The following is a 25,965-nucleotide window of genomic DNA, read 5'->3' on the forward strand; positions in this document are numbered from 1 at the left end:
AAGATGATCTGCAGAAATTAAAATAGTTTTAACTTAAAAGCTCATGTCAAAAACAGGTTATGGTTATAACTGAACGCCAATATCCGCACTTTAAACACTTTATTGTTTAGCTCTTCACTTTGGTCAAATTGTTTTTGAGTAACTCGATCAAGTGTTTTTAAAATGTCTATTCTATTATCAACAACAAAGCTCAAACTGTTGTTTGTATTTATTTGTTCGTATGAGCCGACTAAAAGATTGCATTGAAACCAGGGCTGAAGCAGAAATTATTGGGGAACCAGTCACAAACACCATACCACTACTTCATTTTGGCTAGTAACTTGTTTCCCTCATGGTTCGCATGGTTTTTTTCTGAATCCAGATATTTTCTCAAAACATTCTTGAAAGAAGAAAAACAGTCACTAAAGTGAGATAAAAAAGGTCCACATTGTGACTAAACCGGTAGCTTCGTTTTTCTGGTGATTCACAGATTTTGTAAACCTCCTGTATTGTAACATCTGTGAGATTCTATGTCTAGAATAAGGGGGAACCCAGGTCAGCAAGCCATATCCGTGACTTTTCAGAGTAATTAAATCTCATCCCTTTTCAAAGCAAGGTTTTTTCTGTGCTAAGCATTTTATTGTGATCAACCATTTTTTTAATTTAAACTTTGCACTTAGTTTTAACATGTTTTTATTTTAACTAGCTGAAACTATTGCTTTGTCTACAAGTCTACAGGGTTTGATTTATAGAGCTCCTGAAAAAATAAATGTTTAGTTAAGTTGTCTGCTTAGCAAAAATTTGCCAGCCAGTATACACTACCATGGTATTTTGGCTGGAAACCTGTTTCTGCCATTGAAGCAAGATTTTGCTACGCAAAGCAAATTTGCACGCTAAAGCAGCTCTATAAAGTTGACCCACAGATTTTTTTTTTTAGAGTTCTCTCCACAATGTATCCTGTTTTTGTATTCATGTGCATGGTTCCCTGTTAGACTATATTTATGTGTTTGTAAAGATGAGAGCTGAGACCAATAAAAATTCATGTTTTTACATTTTGGGTATTTCTGATGGTGATTTAAATATTTGGAGATAAGCATCTTTGAATGCCCTTGGGGATTTCTGTTTAGGCAAATTTATTGAAGATATGTAGCTACCCTACCATACCTTTTCTTGGCCCAATTTCATAAAGCTGCTTAAAGGCAGTGGACACTATTGGGAATTACTCAAAATTATTATTAGCATAAAACCTTACTTGGTAACGAGTAATTGGGAGAGGTTGATAGTATAAAACATTGTGAGAAACAGCTCCCTCTGAAGTGATGTAGTTTTCGAGAAAGAAGTATTTTTCCGCGAACTTGATTTCGAGACCTCCGATTTAGAATTTGAGGTCCCCAAATCAAGCATCTGAAAGCACACAACTTCATGTGACAACGGTGTTTTTTCTTTCATTATTGCAACTTTGACGACCAATGTAGCCCAAATTTTCACAGGTTTGGTTTTTTTATGCATAAGTTGAAATACACCAAGTGAGAAGACTAGTCTTTGACAATTACCAATAGTGTCCAGTTTCTTAAAGCAGAAAATAAAAAAATATTGCTAATCATTTTTTTGCTCAGCAAAACTAAGAAATTTGTACATGTAACAATGCCATTTTAGCTGGAAACCCTTTTCTGTTTAACATAATTTTGTTGGGGTTGGCAAACTTTTTGTGCGGAAGCAGCTGTATGAAATTGGTCGACTTTTTCTGGGCCCTTTCCAGTAAGGGAAAATTATCATAATCTTGAAACCATTTTCATGATGCCGTACACTGCAACTCCGAACCCTAGACTCCCAAGAACGAGTATAAGCCTCATCTTCCAATGGGCGTAAGAGTTACTGAACTGTCTGTGAAGGTATTCCACTGCCAATCTGGTGTCGGCGATAGTGGTGGAATTGTCGATGACATAGTCAGCGTGTTTGCGTTTCTCCGCGAGAGGCATTTGCGCGTTTATTCTCGCGAGGGCGTCCTCTTGGCTGAGGTTGTTACGAGACATCAGTCTTGTCAGTTGAGTCTCCTCATTGCTGAAGGGAAGAATATCAAAGAATAATGTCATACATCAGGTTGGTTATATTTTGTCAAACAAAAACCTTGACAGCATGCAGTAAATCATTAGTTGTAATTGGGAAGGTCAGACCTCATCTGCACGAACTTGTTAGACAAGAAATTGAACCAAGATCTTGGTGTGAAATACTTGTACACCATTATGAATAGTGATTTCCTTCCAAGTGTTTTGGTGACAATGACTGGAAAAAAAATTCTGGAAAAATGTTTCAGCAGAAACAATTCATGCTACAGGTACATCTCTAAAAGATGTATGTTCTTAAAACAAAACAACCTTCATTTTAATTTCAAGTAATGGAACTTAGTATCATCATTATTTAATTGTTATGCTTCAATTTAATTTTTAAAAGAATTTCATTGATATTTTGCGTAGTTTTTACAGTCTGCAAATGCTTTCCAATGATATGTTTCTAGTTGGAGTCGCCAAAACACACTTCTTTATCGAGGGCCATACATTCCGTCCCAGTCTCACTCTGATCAAAAATGGTAACATTGACATAATTAGGAGAAACCATGACGGAAGAAATGGAATATAAACCTACCAGTAGACCACAATAACTTTCCGCAGGAATCTTCGCAAAGCACTGCCTTCAAGCAAGAGTGGAATATCCATTATAACATATGGATAACCTGTAAACGACACAATGAAATCGTAGGTCAGTGATTTTTGTCTCCATATCTCAAGTTTACATTGTATCTTGAGAAGGAGTCCCTTTCAAAAACTTTCATCTAAGCGACATATTGTGTGTGACATCCATAATGATTTTAGCGATAGATCAATTTGTTCAAACTTGCATTTTTAATAAAAAAATTTTTTGGGTGTACAATGTATTGCAAAAACATGATTGAAAACAAATAAGACAAAAGAAATAGTTGTATTATGGAAACAGAAATGTAGATGGATAGAAGGCCAACGAACATTCAGTGCTCCCAAGCCATGGACCTACTTCCCATAACAGATGATTCAGGTAAAACCAGTGCCATGAAATTATGTCCTTTCATTTTTACGAACCTTGTAGCAAACATTTGCAAACCCGCCACATCATTTCTCTCTGTATGTAAGGATGCGTGCAGGAGTTTAGTAACCGCCTCTTCTCATCATTACTGAAGATGATTCCCCCTAATTTAGCCCGGTCAATGGTACCGTCCTCTTGAAGTATGTCATTGCCAAAGTGCTTAACAATCTGTTTCCAGGATGGTTTGTTGGGCTCAACCACTTTGAAAATAGGGAGATTAAAGTTCTGCTTAATAATTTTTTACAGCATTATAAATTTAAGGGATCACACCAAGTAATTTCATTCAGTAAAATTAAGAGTTCATCTCTTTAAAAAACAATTTTTAAGCTAATTTCACGTAGAATCTGCCTGGGGAAAAAAGTTTTTAATTACATTTATTGTTGAGATCCTGTTATGGTCATTATCTCTCTGCATTGCCCTTGGTATTTATGCTAAAGTTTGGGTATGTTTTTCATTTTGAAACATCTGTTTAAATTCGTTCCAGAGAAGACATGCTTTAAAAAAGTATTTTAGCAAAAATCGGGCCATCCAAACTTGATGCCATTCCCAAGAGTGGCATAATAATTGGTCATCAGTTATTTTTTTAAAGAAATTCATTTTGAAGGGGATCATCAGGACCCCATTTAATGGCTCTGCTTTTTGCAGAATTCTGCGCTTACTGCCCACAGATTTGTGTGCTTTACAAATTACAGGACACCATAATCGCAGAATTTCATTGTAAGCAGAGCCATGAAATTGTGCCCCAGATGATCAACATCAAAGATAAACTGATTTTATCCTAATAAGTAAGATTTGAATATGTCTTTATGAGTAGTAGTGGAACCACCGGTTCTTTCCAAAAAGAGTGTTGTCCGCAAACCTCTTTTGTTAATTTATCCTTCAAAAGTTTTGTTCTCGCACCTTCTCTAGCGATTAAGTCAGCATCAATGACTGGACATCCGAGTTCCTTAAAGAAGCTTGATACAGTGCTCTTGCCGGATGCAATTCCACCCGTCAATCCAACGAGATACATGATGACTTGCTGAAATCAGATTAATCCAGCTTAGAATTTCACAAAATATATCTGAAAAAAGTTGCGATATAACCCACCTTCCTCTCTCGTCTGTGTCAGAAGGATGGAGGGTTATGGTAGCGCAATATCCCCAAATATAATTTAAAAACAAAAGAAGAAATATTTTAGGGCCTGTAAAAATATTTCATTTTTGGGTCATTACCAAAGTATTATAGTTTTGTTATATTATCATACCTAAAGTCACTTCACTTACATCGTTAAAATAAGGAAGTAAGCTTCAAATTAATCATTCAAATAATAAAACAAACAACAAACCAAAGCAAAGTGAAAGTCTCAACGATGGGTGAGTTGTTTAAAGCTCATGTGATGTTGGCTTCACCATGGCTTCACTCTGTCCCTGCCCCTTCCCGCTTTCATTGCCTTTCTTTTGCAAGACCTTTCAAAAATGACAGCAACACCTTAAAAATTAAATTTCAAGATTTAGTTAAAGATGCTATGTCAGTTTTTTGGCCAATTTGACCCAACAATTTTGATTTGAAATTCAATAGGTATTTTGATGGGGGGGTCGAGAAAGTTACAAGCTTTCATTTGAGCCATTGCCCGAAAAAGTCCGCCATTTATTAGTAGCAGTGAAATAAAGGGCTCAAAATTAGTTTTTGTCGGGATCCCGACAATTATATCACGTGACCAATTCTTATGTGTTTTATAAGAAATGTTTTAAATTTTGTCATGGTTCCTAACCATTAAAAGTCAAAGTTAATTTTTTTCCGTTAGAGCGGGTGATACTCTTTGAAATACCATTCACTCAAAAAATTCAATTTTTTAATGTTTGGGGCCAAAAATCTGACATAGCATCTTTAAAAACTTTTAAGGTGTGAGTGTTGCTGTCATTTTTGAAAGATCTTGCAAAGAAAGGCAATAAAAGGGGGAAGGGCAGGGACATAGTGAAGCCAACATCACATGAGCTATAAATAACTTTGAAGTTAAACATCAAGTTAAAAATCAAGGACTAAAGTCACTGTTCACAAATGTATTCGCTTCCAATCAATATCATAATTAGCGTTTACCTGTGTTTACAGCTTCGACGCCCAGCTGACTGGTACTGCTGTCAGGTGACTGTATTCCGTTCACGTGAGCCATACCTAAAGATTGACATGAGACCTAACGCGATTGGTCAAGAAGGAAAGAGGCCACCAATCAAAATTATTGTACTTAAGTGGCTTGTCTAAGGTTCAGGTAAGATGGCGGCGCCCATGGACCATCATCGTCGACAAAAATCTTGTGATGTAAGGCCAGCTTACAGGGAAGGTAGACGAGAAAGAGCTGTGAAGGTTTGTTAAAATATTTAGATATATGATTGCTTTGTTTTTTTGTGTTATTTAAATGCAAAGCCAAGGGAAAAATAGAAATTGGAAGTCTGTACGGAGGGTCTCCTGTACAGAATTTGCCCAGTTTCCGGACACGCGCAACTGACTCGCTCAAACAAAGGAGCCTCAATGCCTAAACCAATTAAAGCTGTCTAGTTCTGTTTAATTCATGAATTACTAGATTGTTGAATCAATTTTGTACCCAGTCTCATGCACAATGCAAGTAATTGTGTGCCATTACCCAACTATGCTCTTGACACATTTGTATGCGTGAATAAAAAAGGGAAAAATAAAAAAAACTCAATTATGTTAATTGCTTTGGTAGAACTAGACGAGGAACCCTAGACCATTTCCTTCCTTCATTGATACTTACTACGACTGGAAACATTTCTGTATATTCAACTGTTACTTAAAGACAGTGGACACTATTGGCAATTGTCAAAGACCAGTCTTCTCTCTTACTGTATCTCAACATGTGCATAAAATAACAAACCTGTGAAAATTTGAGGGATAACTTTCCGTATGGCGCCACCACTTTTTCACTCATATTTACAGAAAGGGATATCTCATTGAGGTAAATTAAATACTATATTATTTCATATCGAATGAAAAAGTGGTGGCGCCAGACGGAAACTTTTCCAATTTGAGCTCGATTGGTCGTCGAAGTTGCGATCGAGATATGAATGAAATTAAAAAAAACTTGTCACATGAAGTTGTGTGCTTTTAGATGCTTTATTTGGAGACCTCAAGTTCTAAACTTGAGGTCTCAAAATCAATTTGTGGAAAATAACTTCTTTCTCGAAAACAAAGTCACTTCAGAGGGAGCCGTTTCTCACAATATTTTATACTAGTAAAGAAAGTAGTATCAACCTCTCATCATTACTCGTTACCAAGTGAGGTTTTATGCTGATAATTATTTTGAGTAATTGCCAATGCAATAGTGTCCACGCACGGCCTTTAATATTAAATAAGCGGACACAGAAATGTTACCTGTCCCGTAGTCGTAGACTAAATTAAAAATTAAGTCTTACCACTGTTTTTCAGTCCCTTAAATCTCAATCTAATCACACTTCACGTGCCAATGGTATTGACTAATGTTCCTCAATATCTGCATTATGTAAAAACTCATTAACGAGTCTTAGAACCTTGGCGCTCACCGGCTCATGCTAGTTGCAAAGGTAACCCTCCTCCTGACGGTAGGAGGGTTACGTTATCACGAACTAGGCTTGACATATGAATGCTTGATTGTAGATTTGAGGTTCACAAAGATGTTTGCATGTTTCTATTAGTTAAATTTAAAACAAATGTATATTTTATTAATTTTTCATTAGGCCCCTATACAAAATACAATGAATATATCCTTATCATTGATCCTTTCCTGTTGTAGGCCTAATTGTTTATTTTACATAATTTTGTATTGTGTCCCCCTTAAAAAAATACAGAAAATTGTGTTCAAATGGTTAAAATTACATGATGGGAAACATTAAAAATGCACAACAAATACTTTACTGAGTGCTCTCACATCCCAAGGTTTTTTCAAGTTTGGACAAAGTAGGCTGTATTTTTTCCCTTAGTTTTTAAAGTTCAGACATTTCTGTTGTGACAAGTTTTTCCTGATTTTTACCACTTCCCCAAAACAAAGCACACATCAAGGTTACATACGTATATCCGATGTGTAATGAATCAATCACGACTGGTCACTTAAACGTTCAAACGTCATAAAGAAATCCTTTTCCCTAAAACAAATAAAAAGTTATCAAAGACTGTTACAGTTGTTCTACATTGTACTTCATCCCTGTTTTGAATTCTGGTTGTGTGTTTGGTGGACTTTGAGTTACAATTTTAAGTTAAGAAAGTTTGTTATTTGAATGCAATGTTTAGGTCCTTTTGCAAGATATTAATAGGCCTACATGTTGCGCTTTACTGCCCTGTGATTTTCATCATAGTGTCTGGGTGTTATTTTGAAACCCTGTTTTTAATTTGAATACCCTGGTTTAAATTTGAACACCCTGTAACACATGTATGTTGTATTAAAGGCAGTGGACACTATTGGTAATTACTCAACATAATTATCATCATAAAACCTTTCTTGATTACGAGTAATGGGGAGGGGTTGATAGTATTTAACATTGTGAGAAACAGCTCCCTCTAAAGTGACATATTTCGAGAAAGAAGTAATTTTCCACGAATTTTATTTCGAGACCTCAAGTTCAGAATTTGAGGTCTCGAAATCAAGCATCCGAAATCGCACAACTTCGTATGACAATGGTGTTTTTTCTTTCATTGTTATCTCGCAACTCCGACGACCGATTGAGCTCAAATTTGTACAGGTTTGTCATTTTATGCATATGTTGAGATACACCAACTGTGAAGACTAGTCTTTGACAATTACCAATAGTGTCCACTGTCTTTAAAGTGAACAATTTGGACACCCAAAATTTCCAGCAAATTTGGACACCCTTTTTTTTTACCAAATCCTGGCTAAAACTTTTACTTTCATCCCGTTCTAGGTGTATACGATCAATCAGGAGTCTCGCTACTTGCTGGTCCAGGGAGTGCCTGCCATCAACGTCACCGATGAGCTGTTGAAACGTATGTCACTGTATGGCACAATAGAAGAGTACAAGATACTAGAGGAATATCCAGCTGAGGCCTTCACCAAGGTGTATTGGGTCAAATATGCAAACATACAAGCAGCAAGGTATAATAGAACAGAATTGCAAAGGTTGAATCCCACCTGAGTAATATGTCTGTGATTTTGCTTATAGAACTCGGGGAAAGTACTGAGTATACAGTGCTTACACAAATTGGTGTATGGGTGAATTCAAAATTGCTATTCTTTACGATTGCCACACCTACATTCCAACATACCATAGTCTATATGTGCCAAGGAACAATACACAGAACAAAATAAAGAATACTGGGAACCCTGGCCTCAGAACAATTAATAAACTGTTACTACACGTCAAACAATACAACTAAAAACGGACTTGGCTGCTTGACCAACGTTTCACGAACTGAAAAGACTAAGGAATTTCTTGCTACAAACACTAAAATTTTAGTGTGTTCGGTACAAAAATGGAAATTAACCTTGACACACTTGGTCAATGGTCACTGGCAATTTGTTTCATTCCTTGGACCGTCTCAGCTCCATTGAGAATATACAGCTTGTGCTGCCATGTTAAAGGCAGTGGACACTATTGGTAATTGTCAAAGACTAGCCTTCACAGTTGGTGTATCTCAACATATGCATAAAATAACTAACCTGTGAAAATTTGAGCTCAATCGGCCATCGCACTTGCAAGATAATAATGAAAGAATAAAACACCCTTGTCACACAAAGTTGTGTGCGTTTAGATGGTTGATTTCGAGACCTCAGGTTCTAAATCTGAGGTCTCTAAAATCAAATTCGTGGAAAATTACTTCTTTCTCGAAAACTCTGGCACTTCAGAGGGAGCCGTTTCTCACAATGTTTTATACCATCAACCTCTCCCCATTAATCGTCACCAAGACAGGTTTTATGCTAATAACTATTTTGAGTAATTACCAATAGTGTCCACTGCCTTTAAGGCACCAAGATAAATCAATCATGAGAACCATCTCTACTGCTTACAACAACAGATCTTGGATTCGGTGACCTAGACCGCTTTGCCACAACTTGCCAAAACTGTTTCGTGCAGAGCTACTTATTGTACTTAAAGCCTCTATGAAATTGGGCTCTAATATTTTTGTAATTTGTTGTGCTAGAATGTGCAAGAGGAAGCTTGATGACCAACCATTTTATGGAGGAACCCTCCACATATGCTACGCTCCTGAGTATGAATCCACTGAAGACACGAGACTCAAGCTCCAGGAGAGACGTAAAGACGTCGCACGGCGGCTGAGAAAACTCCAGCCGGGAGGCAACGGTAAGAATTGTTTTTTTGTCTCTAACTGGACGTATGATGAGGTGACCAATACTAATAATGATAGTGACTTCTTATACAGCGCGCATATCCGTCCCATCTAAAGGATGCAGCAATAATAGTCAAGTGTCTTGCTAAAGGACACAAGTGTCACGACTCTCAAATCCACACTCAGCTGAACCCATCACTCAGTACTCGTGCTGAAAAACAACAGCGGGATCCATGAGTATAGTGGTCATTCGGTACAAGATGACATCCATGAGCAGCAAGCCATGAAGTGGATAATATTGAACGGTCGAACAGTAGGAGGGTTGACTATGTACTGTGTAGATGCCCGATACACTTGATAAAACTTGATAAAACATAGTTCTTTATTCACTGCTAATTGTTTTGTTCATTTGTTTGGATTTGGAAATAAAGTGAATTGAATTGAATTGAATATCAACTGAAAAAGTTTTGCAGACTGGCCTAGTGTATCTATTGATCAAAACCACAGTGGATGATGATATTGAATGGTCGGACAGTGGGAGGGTTAAGCTAGCAATTGGACATTTTGCATCAAGCACGTTGAATATTAAGTTTGTTTTAATAAGGTAATACCATAAAAAAATAACAATGCCTAAGCAACTCCAAAATGACAGAATGTGCTTTAACAGATGGAAATTTGCATCGTGAATAAAGAATGTTAATTTAGGTTTCACCAATATATAGGCCTACACTGATGTGTGTTAGCACTGTATGTACCCAGTACTTTCTCGAGCTCTGTGAAAACAAAATCCCAGGCATATTACTCTAGTTGGCAGGACACTGCTTTAGAATCGCAAAGGTCGTGGGTTTGAATCCCAGCTGAGTAATACACCTGTGAGTTTTTTCACAGGGATAAGAAATTTCAAACTTTTATCTGAATTCAGATTTGTTTGTAGTTGCTCTGTTAATGTTCCACGAATTTGATTTCGTAACCTCAGATTTAGAATTTGAGGTCTCGAAATCAAGCATCTGAAAGCACACATCTTCGTGTGACAAGGGTGTTTTTTCTTTTATAGTTATCTCGCAACTTCGACGACCAATTGAGCTCAAATTTTCACAGGTTTGTTATTTTATGCTATGTTGAGATGCACTAAGTGAGAAGACTGGTCTTTGACAGCTACCACTAGTGTCCAGTGTCTCTAAAAATAAATGCTGCTGTTTGATTGACTTCTCTAGCACTGAGGATACTGCTCCAAGAAGCTCCTTGGAATCTATAACTCCAGGGGTTACCAAACCAGGGGGAAATGCCTTCATTTCAATATACCTACTTAAATTTAGATTGTAGTTTCAGACTTGTTTGTAAGAAATTACTCTCATCCTTGTTTACATTGTGTTTATTGTTGTTGTTTTTAGCGGACGTACCACATACTGCTGGGCAAGATCATTCTTCATCTTCATCAACACAAGACAATGCACCTATAGCATCAAAGTCAGACACCCCAGCTCCCACATATCTGGACTCAAGCAAAAGCCAACACATTGGCCCAAGGAAACCAGACTCTACCATCACCAAACCACCGAATACATCCATAGACTCTAGTGCTGCCGTTAAACAAGAAGTACCACTGCATCTGCCAGCCCCTCCCAAAGTCCTCCCCACTTGGGAATGGGAGAAACCATTAACATCACATGACCAGTTTCCCCGGTTACCAACGGCGCATGCAACATTACCCCTCAATTACAATCCATACCCTGACGACTACAAGCCACATGATGTTGAGGCGTCACAAGAGGGCGCCAGTCATCGAAATGCTACATCTGAAATAAATCCACCGCTAAGGTCAAACATATTGAAAGATTCAACGGCGGACACAAGTGGGTTGAACTTCCTGAAAACGGGAGCGAGGCCAAAGTTCAAACTCAAACAGGACAGGCGACGAGTGGGAGAAGCAAGGCCGAACCAGCCGACATTTCTTGAGCGTGTTGCATGGCGCGAGGGCGCCGTAAACGAACCGGAAGCAGGGACACGACCGGACGTGTCAGATGATCGAAGAGCTCAGCTAGCTCACCTCAAGAGACCCTATCAGAATCAATTTCCCGTACCCAGTACATCTGATCAGGTCCCACCAAACGCGGAATTGACCTCCTCACTTATACGACACCCGCTGGTCAAGCGTAAACACCCTGCGGATTGTCCACAGCCCTTTCTCGTAGCAGAGACACGGTTCCAGGGTGAACTGCAAATGCCTCAGTCTGAGCAGTGGAAGGAGGGAGGGTTTGGGGTGTTACCCAGAATGGATTTGCCCCCAACCATGCCAACCATGAGCGAATCCTCGTTTGATAGGATGGTGCACAATTTTCCACAACAACAAAGAAATGTAAGTATTCTCAAATTTTGTCTTCATAAGCGCAGTAAATGCATTCAGGATTAAAATCTTGTTAACAATATTAAAATTGAAGTAATTTAAGAATCCAAATTACTTCATGCAGCCACATTTTATACAGCCACATTATACACATTTTTTACACAGCCCAATGAAAGAGGTATTTTAAGTACAATTCATAAATACCTCGGACAGTTTCTCTATTCCTATTGGTGGAGAGCGCGTCACGTGGGGGTGTTTAAACCGTTGATAATGACCAGTGTTTATAACCGGTTGTCCGTACTAGTCTTGATGCAAGACGTTTCTTGTTAAGGGCGATGCAGGCACTGTCGGTGAGTTGGCTGCGCTGTGTGTGAAAGGAAAACCAGCGAATATGCACCAAGACTATATGCGCATGCACACGAACGTAACCGAAAAACACACGCGTACGAACATCGTACATGTGCATACTGAACATATGGAGGTGGAAACAGAGCTCAAGCACTTGGAAACGGATAGGTTTTACAGAGTTTCTTACTTATTACGCCTTTTAGCCAAAAAGGTATTTATGAAGGGGAATCAAAGTGTGTTGAATCGGTTTTCAACTAGTGGTTTAAACCCGCCGAGGCCTGGTTCTTGATAATTTACCTTGACTTCATCTCGGTAAAATTATCAAGAACCATGCCTCATTGGGATTAAACCACTAGTTGTAAACCTCTTCACCACACATTGATTCCCTTATTTGAAACTTGGCATGGCGGAAGTACATTCAGGTGAGGTGTGCAGTGCAGTGGTGGCAGTATTGTAAGCAAGTCATTTTTCATCTAGTCAAGTCAAGTCGCAAGTCATCTTTGTCCAAGTCGAGTCAAGTCGCAAGTCAACAAAATCGAGTCCAAGTCACCGTTGCGAGTCAACAACACTGAGTGGTGGTTCTGAGAAGAACTGGCGGCTGTTAACTCAACGTCTTGATCAGTCTGCTCTAATCAGCTTACATTTTGTGATGATCGCCCTGTTTGGTTTTGATCAACCTTTGATATGAAGAAAGGGGCATGTGAAAACTTGTTCAGGTGTTATTTGTGTAACTCTTGAATTCATTTGGAAATTATGATACTTAATGTTAAAATTCCCAAATGACTGATGTAACATCATGCCTGACAGGAAATGCCCTGGAAAGAAACAAGATCACCTTTTCTGTACAAACAAGTTTATGCCTACGTGTAGATAGTAGATACCGTCCCTTGAACTTTGCTCATGAAAAGGCACAGCAATTTCGTTTTTGTATGGGGCACTGGTAGTCAAATTTGTATTGAAACCTTGCGAAGGGCACCACAACAAAAGCACAGAGCACCATATCAATTACTGTTGGTGATGCGAGTAATTTTGAGGACTGCTATTATGGTCTCATAGCAAAACCCATTAGCCAAAGTATTTTTTGAAGATAAACGTTTTGTAGCACAAGGAGATACATGTCTATATGTGGTTCCCACAGTCCTCAAATTCATTTTTAAGCATAAGACAACAATTTTAATGCGGGGCCTACTCTGAGGAAATGAGTCATAACATTTTGGAGGAAAATGAGATGTTTACTTTACAAGAGAAAATGTCTGGCTGACATTCTAGTTGTAATGTTTCTTGATATATTTTTGTATAGAGAATAGTAACAAATTGATTTGTTAAGATAGCAGAGAATAGTTACAAACTTATGAACTAAGATAACATTTGATATCACATGAGCTCTTGTGGTAGCAGTTCGTGGTGTGATAGCGGTTACTGGAATGATAGCGCCCTCTTGTGGCGAGTGGTCCTTGGGGTGGTAGCGGTTTATAGCGATTATAAATGTTGTTACTACACAACTAGACATCTTGGGACCAAGACTATCCAAGACCATACTGTATAAAAAACTAAAAATCCAAATTTTTGGACTCTGACAATGATGGTAAGCCTGATCCCAGTTTATTAGTGCAGTCGTCAGTGCAACTCAATATGAAAACTCAACACCCAAACTGTTGGACTCTGATTATTGTGGTATGGTATGCCTGACCCAATGTAAAGTATGATCAGTTTACTAATTTAACAGAATCAAGCAAAACATGCAGTTGGATTTTGAAAGGTTAGGGGTCGTTATGGTCAAAGCGTAGTGCCTCAAATAGGGAAACTTGTTTTTCTAAATGGAAACTCCAGTGGCACCAAGACAATTCAGTGTCCCTAAGGAAATGACCAGGGGCATGGAGTCAATTGCCTTTGTTGCCTCAATGTAGCATCAGGCCTCCTTTTGGTTTAGTATCATTCCACTGTTTTGCTTCTTTTCTCAGATATCCTGTATCTCCTTTAAGGTTATGTTGCCGACCCAATTACGTCTTGAGTTACTTTCCCCCCATCTGTCCATGCTTACTTGTAACTCCAAGAATTTGGCATTAGTCATTTAAGCCACTTTATGCTGGAGTTATCCTGGCTAAATGATTATTGGCTCCATGAGAGTGACAATTTATCACTCATGGGGCTTTAAAGGGGCTACAGCATTCACATGACGGCGCAGATGGTTTATCTGCCAGGCACATGGCCAGTTGGTCGCCATGTGGTGTAATTGAGTAAGGCAAGGAGCCAAGAGTGTATGTCGCTTACAGGGGCAGTCAGGGGTAATGTTGGACTACTTGTCCAATGTCCACTTTTTTAAATTTCTAGCCTACACGTTTTTCGCTCTACTGCTGGAGGAATGCCTCTTCACAAGTTTGCCATTTCTCTCTATCCAGCTGTTTTTTTGCTAAGCAATGCCCAGGGCTATATTTTGAGTATGTAAAATATTAAAATTGACAAATGTTATAAGAAATGAAATCAAGAGTGCCTAATGCTTCATTTTATTGCATAAATTAAAACCTGAAAATGTTGGCAACAAATTTGACAAAAGTTGTAATGGGTAAGCATTGCACTTTTATCAAATATTGACTAAGAATTGAGGTTTTTTATTGTGCACAGAAGAGCCCCAGCTATTGCTTTTTCTTATCATGTTATCCTTGATTTTCTCTCTACATTTTCAAATATTGAAATTTTATGGGGAAAATATTTAAATAAATTAACAGTATAATATTGGGAAATATTTAGGTTTCATGAAATTGTGAAGTATTATTTGTTACATACTTGTTACAAAATTTGTTTTGTACTTCTACAGCCAACTCAAGGACCTGGCATAAATGCATTCAATAACGGGGAATACACACAGCCCATGAGAGCGCCTCGACCTGCAGCAGTAGCAGCAGCAGCAGCAGCAGTAGCCGCAGCAGCCGCCATTGCTGCAGCAGCAGACGGGGAACCAGACTCCAAGCGTCGGAGGATCTAAACATTGGACAGCGACAGTTAAGTGAGATTATCAGCATGTTGGAGGATTTGTCTGATAGTGTAGTTTCAATCCATAAATGTCATAGAGGTCTTTATGTAAACCGCTTTTTTGTGGAGGACAGAAGTTTGCATCTCTTAACCCTCCTACTATTAGAGTGTTTCTCAAGAAAGCTTTGAACCCATACCTCAATATGCTGCAATAGTGCATGCAGAGCTGGAGATTTTTGGCAACATTCAGGGGGATATTTAGAACTACATTCAACATATTCATTTGGGGTTTACCCACATACACCGATGTGTGTTAGCACTGTATACTCAGTACTTTCCTGAGTTCGGTGAAAAAAATCACAGGCATAAAGTTTCTTTAATCAGTGAGATTTTCAAATGTGTTAGAGGCAGTGGACACTATTGGTAATTACTCAAAATAATTATTGGCATAAAACCTTTCTTGATTACGAGTAATGGGGAGAGGTTGATAGTATAAAACATTGTGAGAAATGGCTCCCTCTGAAGTGCCATAGTTTTCGAGAAAGAAGTAATTTCCCACGAATTTGATTTCGAGACCTCAGATTTAGAACTTGAGGTCTCGAAATCAACCATCTAAATGCACACAACTTCGTGTGACAAGGGTGTTTTTTCTTTCATTATTATCTCGCAACTTCGATGACCGATTGAGCTCAAATTTTCACAGGTTAGTTATTTTATGCACATGTTGAGATACACCAACTGTGAAGGCTAGTCTTTGACAATTGCCAATAGTGTCCACTGCCTTTAATTAACATGGATAGGTTTGATCATATTCAGGGGTCTGTACAGTGTAGGTCAGTCAGGGAGAGTTGGTTGCTCTGACCGTGGCATTTTGAGGCATACACAGGCTTTTGTACAGTAAAGACATTGCCCAGTGTGGTAAACTGGAGAAGCCCACGCTAGCTTTGCTCATTTGCAATGGAATTTTAGCCACTACTGGAAGAGATAAGGTTCTCAATCTTTTGGCAAATTTATGTTGTGGCAATCTGTGGCGCTGATCGACCATTACTAATACACTGATAAGAAAGTATGGCATGGGTTAGTTCACCATGACGTGCCGAGCAGACATGGGAGAATTTTAGGCATCTTAGTGTATGCACCTGTAGACCTTTCTACTTGTATAGACCTTTCTCATACTGCCACCATCTTGGTCATGTTCCCTGTTTCCATAACAGTAATGAATGCCAACATTCATTGTGCAAACACGGCACCAGACTATTATTTTGTCAATCGTTTGGTTACAATGAGTTGGAATAGAGTAAAATCAAGATGGCCACACCTAAATAAAGGTCTATTGCTACGTCACAGCCCGAAACTGTAGAAAGCTCTATGCAAAACAAAAACGGATGGCCACAGTTTGTAATAATGTCATAGCGTTGCCTAACAACCTTTTTGTGCTTACTTACTGCGATGTTCCATTTCATAGCGCTACTAACAGTAAGCACATGAAAAGGCATTCTAACCTTTCGGTGCTTACTGTGTGAAAACGAATGATTTAACAATACAATCCATGGGAAATGCACAACATGGCCACCTAGCCTGTGAAATACGCTTATGCTTAAGCAAATTTTTTTGCTATAGTTGGCTTGAAAATCTGCTTACTGTTATAAGCAAGCAGCTCAATAAAAATAGGCCTTGGTCTTAGCTTTGGTTGCCTTTTTTCTGTCAGACCCAACAAAAATTTGCTTAGCATGGAGTTTCTACCTCGATAAAAACAGGATTACCACCCAAATTTCCACATGATTTTCAGGATAAGCAAACAACAGTTGAATACCAGTAACAAACAGTATGCAACAAATGGAAATGTGGTTGGTAAACTTGTTTTTATCAAGGAAGAAATTTCATGCTAAGCAAATTTATGTGCTTAGCAGCTCTATGAAATTGGGCCCAGAACTGGGTGCTTTTTAGCTGGACATGTACACTTGAGCTTCAACCGTAATTCTTCTCACTTTGAAGAATCAAGTAATTGTGAAAAGATAAGTGGATGTCGGGTTTTATTTAGATGATTTGTTCTTAAAATTGTAAACATCCTCTGACCTTTGTTTCAAAAACTATATAAGTGTTGATATAACTCTGTCCACGCCCGTCTGTTTGTGAGCATGCAGGAAAGCACAGTGGCTACGTGATGCTTTTTCATGAAAGCTTAAAAATAACCCAACCTAATACGCAAATAAACCACTTTCGTATCTTCTCCGTGAAAGGGATACATTTTTGAAAACCCACATCCTGAAAGGATTTTGGTGGCTAATGACCTAGTTTTGTTGTAAATGCGCAGGAAATTAAAGGGAGCAGAGAAACACTTCTATGTGGGTTTGTTGCCCTAATCCAGGTCACAGGCGTGTGACCCTGTTCACAGTTTCCCATCCGGCTCAGACACCCTGGCAGACAAACCTGACGTCCCCTTAATTATTTACAATTAATGGGTCCAAGAAGAACGAGAGTGGGAGAAGAAAGAAAAAAAACATGGAGGCGTGACTCAAAGATTGATTGTAACAGGAAGGGATAGTGATAGGTGTCTTTATTTGGCAAGGGATGGAAGTGTTTATGGCATGCTAGTTGTAATTATTCTTCTGGGAACTGAACCACTGACGTCTGGTTTCGTGTTGTGGAGGGAAGGGGGATTATGGGAGTGTTGGGAGAAATGTAGGTTATGGGGTAAATTGGGGGCGTTGTAGACTGCTCGTTGTGGTGTTTTGTGTAGTTGGAACTATGTATGTTAAGGGGGTTTTGGGGTTAGCTGTGGTGTGTTGGGTTCTGTGAGTTCTACCTTGATGGTATGTGGTTGGGTTTTAACATTTGATGAACAGGGATTATGACTTTAAAAGAGGAGGTATTTACGTCTAATTTGAATACATGTATTTATTTACTGTGTTTGTAGGGGGTGCTTTAAGATGGTTACCAGACCTGTAGTAAAAGGATGGTGCTCTGTGTGTGGTAGTAGAAGGTATTGACCCACCTAGCCTGATAATTTCATCATCACAAAAACCTGGGATGCATCATTTTGGGGGAAATATTGATACTTGAAAATAGGCCAAAAAAGGAAACAAAAAAAATTTTAATCAAATTTGGGCAAATTTTGAAGCTCGATTCAAGCTACATTTAGGGAAATATTGATACTTGAAAAATAGGCCAAACAATTTAAAAACGACAGCATTTTTATAAAATTTTGGCAAATTTTGATTTTTTTGCTCTAAAATGATGCAGTAGGCTCTACTGATGCCTTTTTATATAACTTGAGCTATGATTCAAGCTATATTTAGGGAAACATTGATACTTGAAAAATAGACCAAAAAAATTTAAAACGACAAGGGGTAAGTCCAGCATTTTTATCAAATTTTTGCAAATTTTAAAGATTTTTTTTCACTCTCTCAAGTGATGCAATAGGCTCTACTGATGCCTTTTTAAATAACTTGAGCTATGATTCAAGCTATATTTAGGGAAATATTGATACTTGAAAAATAGGCAAAAAAATGAAAAAACGACGAGGGGTATCCAGCATTTTTATCAAATTTTGGCCAATTTTGAAGATTTTTTTTGCTCTAAAATGATGCTGTAGGCTCTACTTATGCCTTTTTATATAACTTGAGCTATGATTCAAGCTATTTGAGGAAATTTGAGGAAGTTTTGATACTTGAAAAACAGGCAAAAAAATGAAAAAACGTCAAGGGGCAAGTCCAGCATTTTTATCAAATTTGGGCCTTTTTGAAGTTGTGTTTTTTTGGCTCTAAAACGATGCAGTAGGCTCTACTGATGCCTTTTTATATAACTTGAGCTATGATTCAAGCTATATTAAGGGAAATATTGATACTTGAAAAATAGGCCAAAAAAGAAAAGCGACAAGGGGCAAGTCTAGCATTTTTATCAAATTTTGGCAAATTTTGAAGATTTTTTTTCTTCTCTTAAATGATGCGATAGGCTCTACTGATGCCTTTTTATATAACTTGAGCTATGATTCAAGCTATTTGAGGAAATTTGAGGAAGTTTTGATACTTGAAAAACAGGCAAAAAAATGAAAAAACGTCAAGGGGTAAGTCCAGCATTTTTATCAAATTTGGGCCTTTTTGAAGTTGTTTTTTTTGCTCTAAAATGATGCAGTAGGCTCTACTGATGCCTTTTTATATAACTTGAGCTATGATTCAAGCTATATTTAGGGAAATATTGATACTTGAAAAATAGGCAAAACAATGAAAAGCGACAAGGGGTAAGTCTAGCATTTTTATCAAATTTGGGCCAATTTTGAAGTTGTGATTTTTTGCTCTTACAAAGTGTAAACAGGTCAGGCTAAGGTCAATATCCAAAGGTCATTGACAAAAGGTCACGATCAAAAGGTCATTAATAATGTGTATAAAACTTTCCTTGTTTGATATTCACATCCATGGGTCAGGGCTAGTAATATCATTATCGAAAAGGTCACTTCATGATCGAAAGGTCATTAAAAATGTGTTTAAAACCTTCCTTATTAGAGATACACACCAATTAAAGTTCACACCTACCTGTTTGTTTGTTTGTTTGTTTTTATTGTAAATGGTTCTGAAGCGGATGTAAAGGCATGACATTCAGTTTTTAATTGTAAAGATTACATACTTGTAAGTACTTCTACTATTAGCTGTTTCAACTGAAAAAAAAAACCTGTTCTATAAATGTAATAAGTATTTATTATATCTATAATAAATATTAACCTTTATAACTAACTAAATATTACCACTACAAATATCAATGTGAATAAAAAATCATTATAAATGTTACTGGCGGCATAGTGAAATAATTTCTGCCTGTCTTATCGAAGGTCAAAGGTCAGCATATTTTTAGAATTAGGAAAACAATCCTTAAATACTTGGAAATGTTTTCCATACCAGAAGTATCTTTCAAAATAAATTCAGAGAAGAAATTAACTACAAATAAATTGTGTTATTGAAGTCCTTTGTGTGATTCTGTTTAAACCCTTAACTAAGCTGTTAGAGACCATAGCGGCTACAAGCGGCTTGTACAAAAATACCCGTAGCGGCCAGAAATGGCTGCAAGATTTGAACTACAGCCACTCAATAAAAAAGGCCAGAATCTTCTTGTTTTGAAGCCCTGTTATGAAGATTGCTGACAGCACACAGCTTTTAAATCAACCACAGAACAACAAGAATGAAGATATAGCCGATGTGACCACTGACGTCACACGAAAACCATAACATGATTCGCGCGCATACCGCCGGGCAAAACCTTTGTGTTTTGGCAGCCAGCTAGAAAGTGTATGCAATCTTACCATGACTACGTGCCTTTTTGCCCGTCGAAACATGACGTATACAGTGTTTTTTCAACAGAGGGCGGTTTAAATGTAAACATAGGTCACATCGTCTATAATCAAGTAAGGTTTACGGTAACACCAAATGCTTAGAACTTCTCTTTGAGCTCTGATCTCCTGAAGGCATTTAAAAAGATACTGATCCATCCATCGAATTGTTGGACTACTGTTTCTTTAAGAAAACAATCTTATAATAGTGGCTTCTAATAAAGGTCAGTGTTACTCAAAGCACTTCAACATAATGTATTTTCTTGCAACATATGAATTTTGGGGACTACATATGTAATGTTTTACAAGGTGCTGTGGAACAATGTGCAGCCAATCAAACCAGGAACACCTCTTTTCGATAAGTGCACTTTTTTTTTTAAATGTGCGTTACACAACACACATGGCCAACAGCTTTACATCCCATCCTACCACAACTCAATTTCCGTGTACATGTGCATGGTGTTATGGCAAACCTGTAAAAATGGTGATGATAGTAAATTACTACAGTAAAAAAGAACAGCATAGAAGAAAAAGAAGAAAAAATGTCCGACATCCATAACTGATTGGAACCTCCCAAATCAATCATGTTTGTTGGACTGAATAAAAACAACTTTGTCAGGTGTGTGAGTCCACTTTCCCCTTTAAAGAATGGACATCCATATTTCAAAGTCACTGTCTTACAAACCTGTCCTGGTATTTCAAGACAAAATGTCATTCTGAGTTACCCAGTTGCTTCATAACCATTAATTTCATTAAAAGCGATGGGGGAAGTTTCCATGCACATAAATTGGGCTATCACGCGATTCAATAAAATCGAGCAGGATATTAGATGCATCATCAACACATCTGATTCATTCCCCCTTTCGTCATATTTGGCTGGTAAACGATTTCTGCTAAAGCAAAATGTGTCTGTGCTGAGTAAATTTTAAGCTCACTTCATGAACAAAGTCAACACCCTTTAAGTTGATTACAATTATTGTAATTGCCTTTATTTAAGTTACAACGGTTTGTTTTGAACGTTACAAATTCAGACTTATATGGAGACTAACCATTCAGAATCTGCTAAACCGCTTACTGCCGGTAGCCGAGTTTTGTTATCGATAATATTGATCTACATACAGTGTTACACCCATCCGCTTTGCATTCACACAACCTCAGATGTTTGATGACCCAGATGTGAAACATCAACGCTGAGCGGTAAAACTCTGACCTTCGGCGATCCTTGCATATTGTGATTGGCCAATTTCCTCGCCACCAATTATTCAATTTATGGTTTACCAGCGGAAACTTGACAGACTTCTACCTGCCTCCCACCAACCCCAAATCACAAACCAAATAGTTTCACTTAGCACAGATTACAAATTATATGTTAAGCACAACAAAATAGAGGGCACCAGTCAATACGCTTTATATGGTGTTTTTTTTATGCTAACCTATTTCTGGTAAGCAATAGTTTTGTGTGCTAAGCAGCTCTATGCAATTGGCCTCCCGACTCAAGCCCTTGTCAAACACTGAAACATTAATCACCAATCCCATTGGATGACACTATCAGTAAAAAGCTGCGGAGCGACACAATATGTACATTAACTAGAGGCAGGACAGAGGGTAATTTTTATGTAGCAGTTAAATGGGACTTGGGGGATGTTTTGATAATATTTGGTAAATTGTTCGGCAATGATGTCATGGTAGAAGCAAAGTGAATTTTTGCTCACCCCATGAACAGGTTTGCTTTCCTCGACGATCATTTCGAAGAATTTCTCTTTTGTTCGTGGGAACAAGTGAAAACTAATACGAGCAATGTGATTGATTATTGCTTATTGATTAGTGTTCATTAGTGACTTGAGGTTGTTTACGCTCTCGAGGGAGTTGGTAAAGTTCCAGGAATTGTTTACATTTGCAAGATGACAAAACACATCTAAATTCATATTTTGAATAGCGTGCCGCAGATTAAGAACCGATAATCATTTGATTTCCGGAGTTTTGGCACATCACTAAATTTTGTTAAGTCATCACATCATATACAGGAAAGAGTTTGTTTTCTGTTTGCATTACGTCATATTTCACAGCTTTTTGACAAGTGATCACTTCATTGTTTCCTGACCTGCCACTCACAAACAGAACAACAGATCAACTTGTGTTGTGTGTTGTCAAAAAAAACAAAAACTAATTGATGGGCGTTTACGTCGAGGCTCTAATCAAACAAGTGTGTAACTTGTTTTCCCAACAAATAATTAGTCGCTTTTAAGTTTAAGTGGAAACTTCGACCTGTTGGACTTTAGGAAGGAAAGTTCTTGCAGTCCACCTTTTGCATTGGTCACTATTGCTGGGTGTCTAACAATAAAGACTTTGTACTGCGCACAACTCACCGCCAATCATAGGTCTTCATTGACCTGAATGAGGGCACTAAGTGGGCTGGTGACATCATTTGTACAGGCATGCAACTGTAACTTCACCAAAAAAAGAGGAAAGTACAAATTTCAGTGATTTAGTATATGATTTTTCAATTTTGAATTGTATAACTGAGGCAGTGGACACTATTGGTATTTACTCAAAATAATTATCATCATTAAACCTTTCTTGATTACGAGTATTGGAGAGAGGTTGATGGTATAAACATTGTGAGAAACAGCTCCCTCTGAAGTGACGTAGTTTTCGAGAGAGAAGTAATTTTCAACGAATTTGATTTCAAGACCTCAAGTCTCGAAATCAAGCATCTGAAAGCACACAACTTCGTGTGACAAGGGTGTTTTTTCTTTCATTATTATCTCGCAACTTCGACGACTGATTGAGCTGAAATTTTCACAGGTTTGTTATTTTATGCATATGTTGAGATACAGTAAGTGAGAAGACTGGTCTTTGACAATTACCAATAGTGTCCAGTGTCTTTAAAAAATAGAAGAGGAAATCAGCTGATCCGAGGAAAAGTTTCATGCCTGCAGTAAGGGGTCTACTGTATTTGGACATTTGAAATACACTGATTTGGAATCAATACCAATGGGTGTTTTTATAACGGACTAAGCAGTTACCTAGCCAAACTAGAACCAGTTCGCTGTTGTAACAGGTCAAACGTACTTTTCATATCGATTTGGGGTTGATCAATTGGCAAGAGCAGGATTTTACCCTACTGAGCTATCTAATCTAGCCGTTTACTGGCAGTCTCCCAATTCTGTCACTATCTTAGTTCATGGGGGGGGGGGGGGGTGCCAGTCAAAAACCATGGTGGCGTCTTGGCAGATTGTGGTGATTATACAAAAATGAGTGGTCTCTAAAGTGTTAAACGTAAGGCTACTGGGGTAGATTTAACAAAGAGTTAAGACTAGTCTTATCTCGACTTAGGAGTTACTCGTCCTAACTTAAGACTAGCTTTACGTTTTTTTATATCTCTTAGGACTTAGTCCTAAGTTAGGACTAGTCCTACATGTAACTCTTCGTGAAATCGACCCCAGCACTCACATCTTTCAATGTGCACATTATAGGCATGGTGTCGCTGATGTCCAAAATGCTACTCGGTAGACACTTCGTCTGGCCAAAATAAATTCGCAGCCATGCCCAAATTATTTGGCTCCATACGGCTCGATAAATAAGTACTGATTTTCATGATAAGCCTCAAGAATGATACAAAAAATAATCAAATTTAAAATAGCTTGACTGACCAAAACTTTCTAAGAGGTCTTTTTTATCACTTCAGAGTGACCGTCAGAATTTCCTGTGATTATTTTCTCCAGACCACAGATACAATATCTTGTAATCTGAAGACAGTGCAACAAGACATAACTTTCTTTATAACTGTCATCGTCTATCTACTCCCAGGAAGTAGCTTGACGAGTGGAACATTTTGGGATGGAAATTACCCCGCAACCACATTAGTCTGGGAAGACACCGTGAGAAGGGGCTGGAGTAATGAATTGATTGCACTAAAGCGATCAGCACAACCCACTTCCTTATCAAGTTTGATGTGGTCTGGCTCTGTTACTTGAGCCCACAAGGTTGATTTGGGTTCCCAAACGAGGTTATAGTTTCATTTATAGGCACAGAACACCTTTGGTAAATGGTATTCCTATATGGTAGAAGGTGCGTAACGGTCAAGAGCACCGGACTCAAGCTCTGGTGTTTCTGATCAGCAGAGTGCGAGTTCGAGTCCTGGTCTTGACACTTGAACCAATATTGATTTGTCCTTCGAATGGTACGTTAAGCTGTAGGTTCTATGTGTTGTATAGTGCATGTTAATGAACCCAGTTACACTTATCGATAAGAGAAGGGGTTTGCCCCTGCTGTTTCTGGTGGTGGCTGCTGAATGCGCTGCAGTACTTTGTAAGCCCTAGGGTTCTACATGAATCAGTGTTATAATAAAAAGAAAAGGAAAGCAAAAAACTGTCTTAAAATATTTCTGCTTGTTCAAGTGCCTTCAGTACATTATTGGTGGACACATGTGCTACACAAAGTATGCCACTAAGGGGAGGAGTATAGAGCGATTCCAATCCACGATAAACTTGTTTAAAAATGCCACCAGTAAGTTTCACCCAAAACAACCTCCGCTTAGCAAATAAACTTGCTAAGCAATATTTTCTGGCAGTTCAGAAACAAACATTAGGGCACGGTTACAGACAGTAATTCACAGCATCAGCAGATCCCTAGGGTCACACACCCCCAAAAGGGGTACAAAACAAAATTGGCAATTTTTTTGTCTTTTCAACCAATCACTCATCACCCCCCGCATCTCACTCGAGTACATTTGCTCCGATCCACAAAACTTCCTTACAAAGTTGTGACCTATTTACTGACAGCCAAGAGCCACAACCTGCCCCCACTCCCTTCCCTAAACACACACCCCTCGTGAAATTGATAGGAAGTATTGAATTTCATGTCTATCACCGGCCTGACGCCGCCAGATTACGAACATGTCATGGGAAATATCTACGGATATCAATGGTGAGTTTGACGGGGGCAAACTGTTTATACACCAGAGGGAAAGATTTCACTAGAGTGTCTACCCCCTTGGGGTTATCTACCCCGGTTGAGGTATCTTCCCCTTAGTGGAATCAAGGCCATGATCCACAACTTCATGGTGTGACCTGTTTTTACAGTTTGGTTAGACAGATAAACCTGACCTTTTTGCATAGAGCGTGCGAAAGTAACGCAACAAAAAATGATCTACTGCCAACTAATACTTGTACTTTGTTGAAAGTTGTTGGATACGATATATCAGATGGTGCCCGGGCATAATTTTGTATAGCATGTAGAGACACAAGAACTTGCTTAGCACAGAAAAAAAATTACTTAACACAAACCAAATGCAAGCCAAAGTTACATTACGTTTACATGAGTGTCCCGCTCATTTTTTTGCTTAGCAAAGAAATGTGTAATAGAAGATAATAAAACCCAGTCAGGTAGGGACTGAAACCCCACATTCCCATGCACAGCTTCGGTCGGGGTATCGTACTTGGGTTCACACGAGTTAAAAGGCAGGACAGGGTTTCGTAAGGCCAGGGGCGGATTGCACCAAGCGGTCTTAAACCAGTCTATGCGTTATAGCCGGCTAACTTGAGACGCGTTTAGACAGTCTTTAATTATAGACCGATTGCAATAGCGCGGTCTATAATTATAGCCAGTCTTA

At 38.3% G+C, this 25,965-nt stretch overlaps 2 protein-coding genes across 2 annotated transcripts; one reads left to right on the forward strand and one right to left on the reverse strand.

Moving 5' to 3' along the window:
- Window positions 1-1,548: 1,548 nt before the first annotated feature.
- Window positions 1,549-5,244, reverse strand: LOC117300254 (dephospho-CoA kinase domain-containing protein-like). Its single transcript, XM_033783984.1, has 5 exons — window positions 5,176-5,244; window positions 3,997-4,117; window positions 3,093-3,296; window positions 2,623-2,710; window positions 1,549-2,040 (listed from the first exon to the last, which is right to left on the reverse strand). Exons 2-5 carry the CDS (start codon window positions 4,106-4,108, stop codon window positions 1,752-1,754), a joined length of 693 nt encoding a protein of 230 aa, XP_033639875.1. The 5' UTR covers window positions 4,109-4,117; window positions 5,176-5,244; the 3' UTR covers window positions 1,549-1,751.
- Window positions 5,245-5,349: 105 nt separating this feature from the next.
- On the forward strand, window positions 5,350-15,458 carry LOC117300253. Its single transcript, XM_033783983.1, has 5 exons — window positions 5,350-5,439; window positions 7,986-8,176; window positions 9,223-9,383; window positions 10,761-11,725; window positions 14,877-15,458. The coding sequence occupies exons 1-5, from the start codon at window positions 5,350-5,352 to the stop codon at window positions 15,042-15,044; spliced, it is 1,575 nt and encodes a 524-aa protein (XP_033639874.1). The 3' UTR covers window positions 15,045-15,458.
- The last annotated feature ends 10,507 nt before the right edge of the window (window positions 15,459-25,965 follow it).

This window comes from Asterias rubens, chromosome 15 (assembly GCF_902459465.1).
Source record: "Asterias rubens chromosome 15, eAstRub1.3, whole genome shotgun sequence".
NCBI lineage: Eukaryota > Metazoa > Echinodermata > Asteroidea > Forcipulatida > Asteriidae > Asterias > Asterias rubens.

Excerpts from the sequence above, each read along its gene's own strand:
- LOC117300254 (XM_033783984.1), bottom strand. The coding sequence starts at position 4,108 with ATGTATCTCGTTGGATTGACGGGTGGAATTGCATCCGGCAAGAGCACT. Across the intron at positions 3,297-3,996 it reads TGACTTAATCGCTAGAGAAG|TGGTTGAGCCCAACAAACCA; the intron begins GTGCGAGAACAA and ends CTATTTTCAAAG. Across the intron at positions 2,711-3,092 it reads TTGCAAATGTTTGCTACAAG|GTTATCCATATGTTATAATG; the intron begins GTTCGTAAAAAT and ends TGTCGTTTACAG.
- LOC117300253 (XM_033783983.1), top strand. The coding sequence starts at position 5,350 with ATGGCGGCGCCCATGGACCATCATCGTCGACAAAAATCTTGTGATGTA. Across the intron at positions 5,440-7,985 it reads GACGAGAAAGAGCTGTGAAG|GTGTATACGATCAATCAGGA; the intron begins GTTTGTTAAAAT and ends ATCCCGTTCTAG. Across the intron at positions 11,726-14,876 it reads TTCCACAACAACAAAGAAAT|CCAACTCAAGGACCTGGCAT; the intron begins GTAAGTATTCTC and ends GTACTTCTACAG.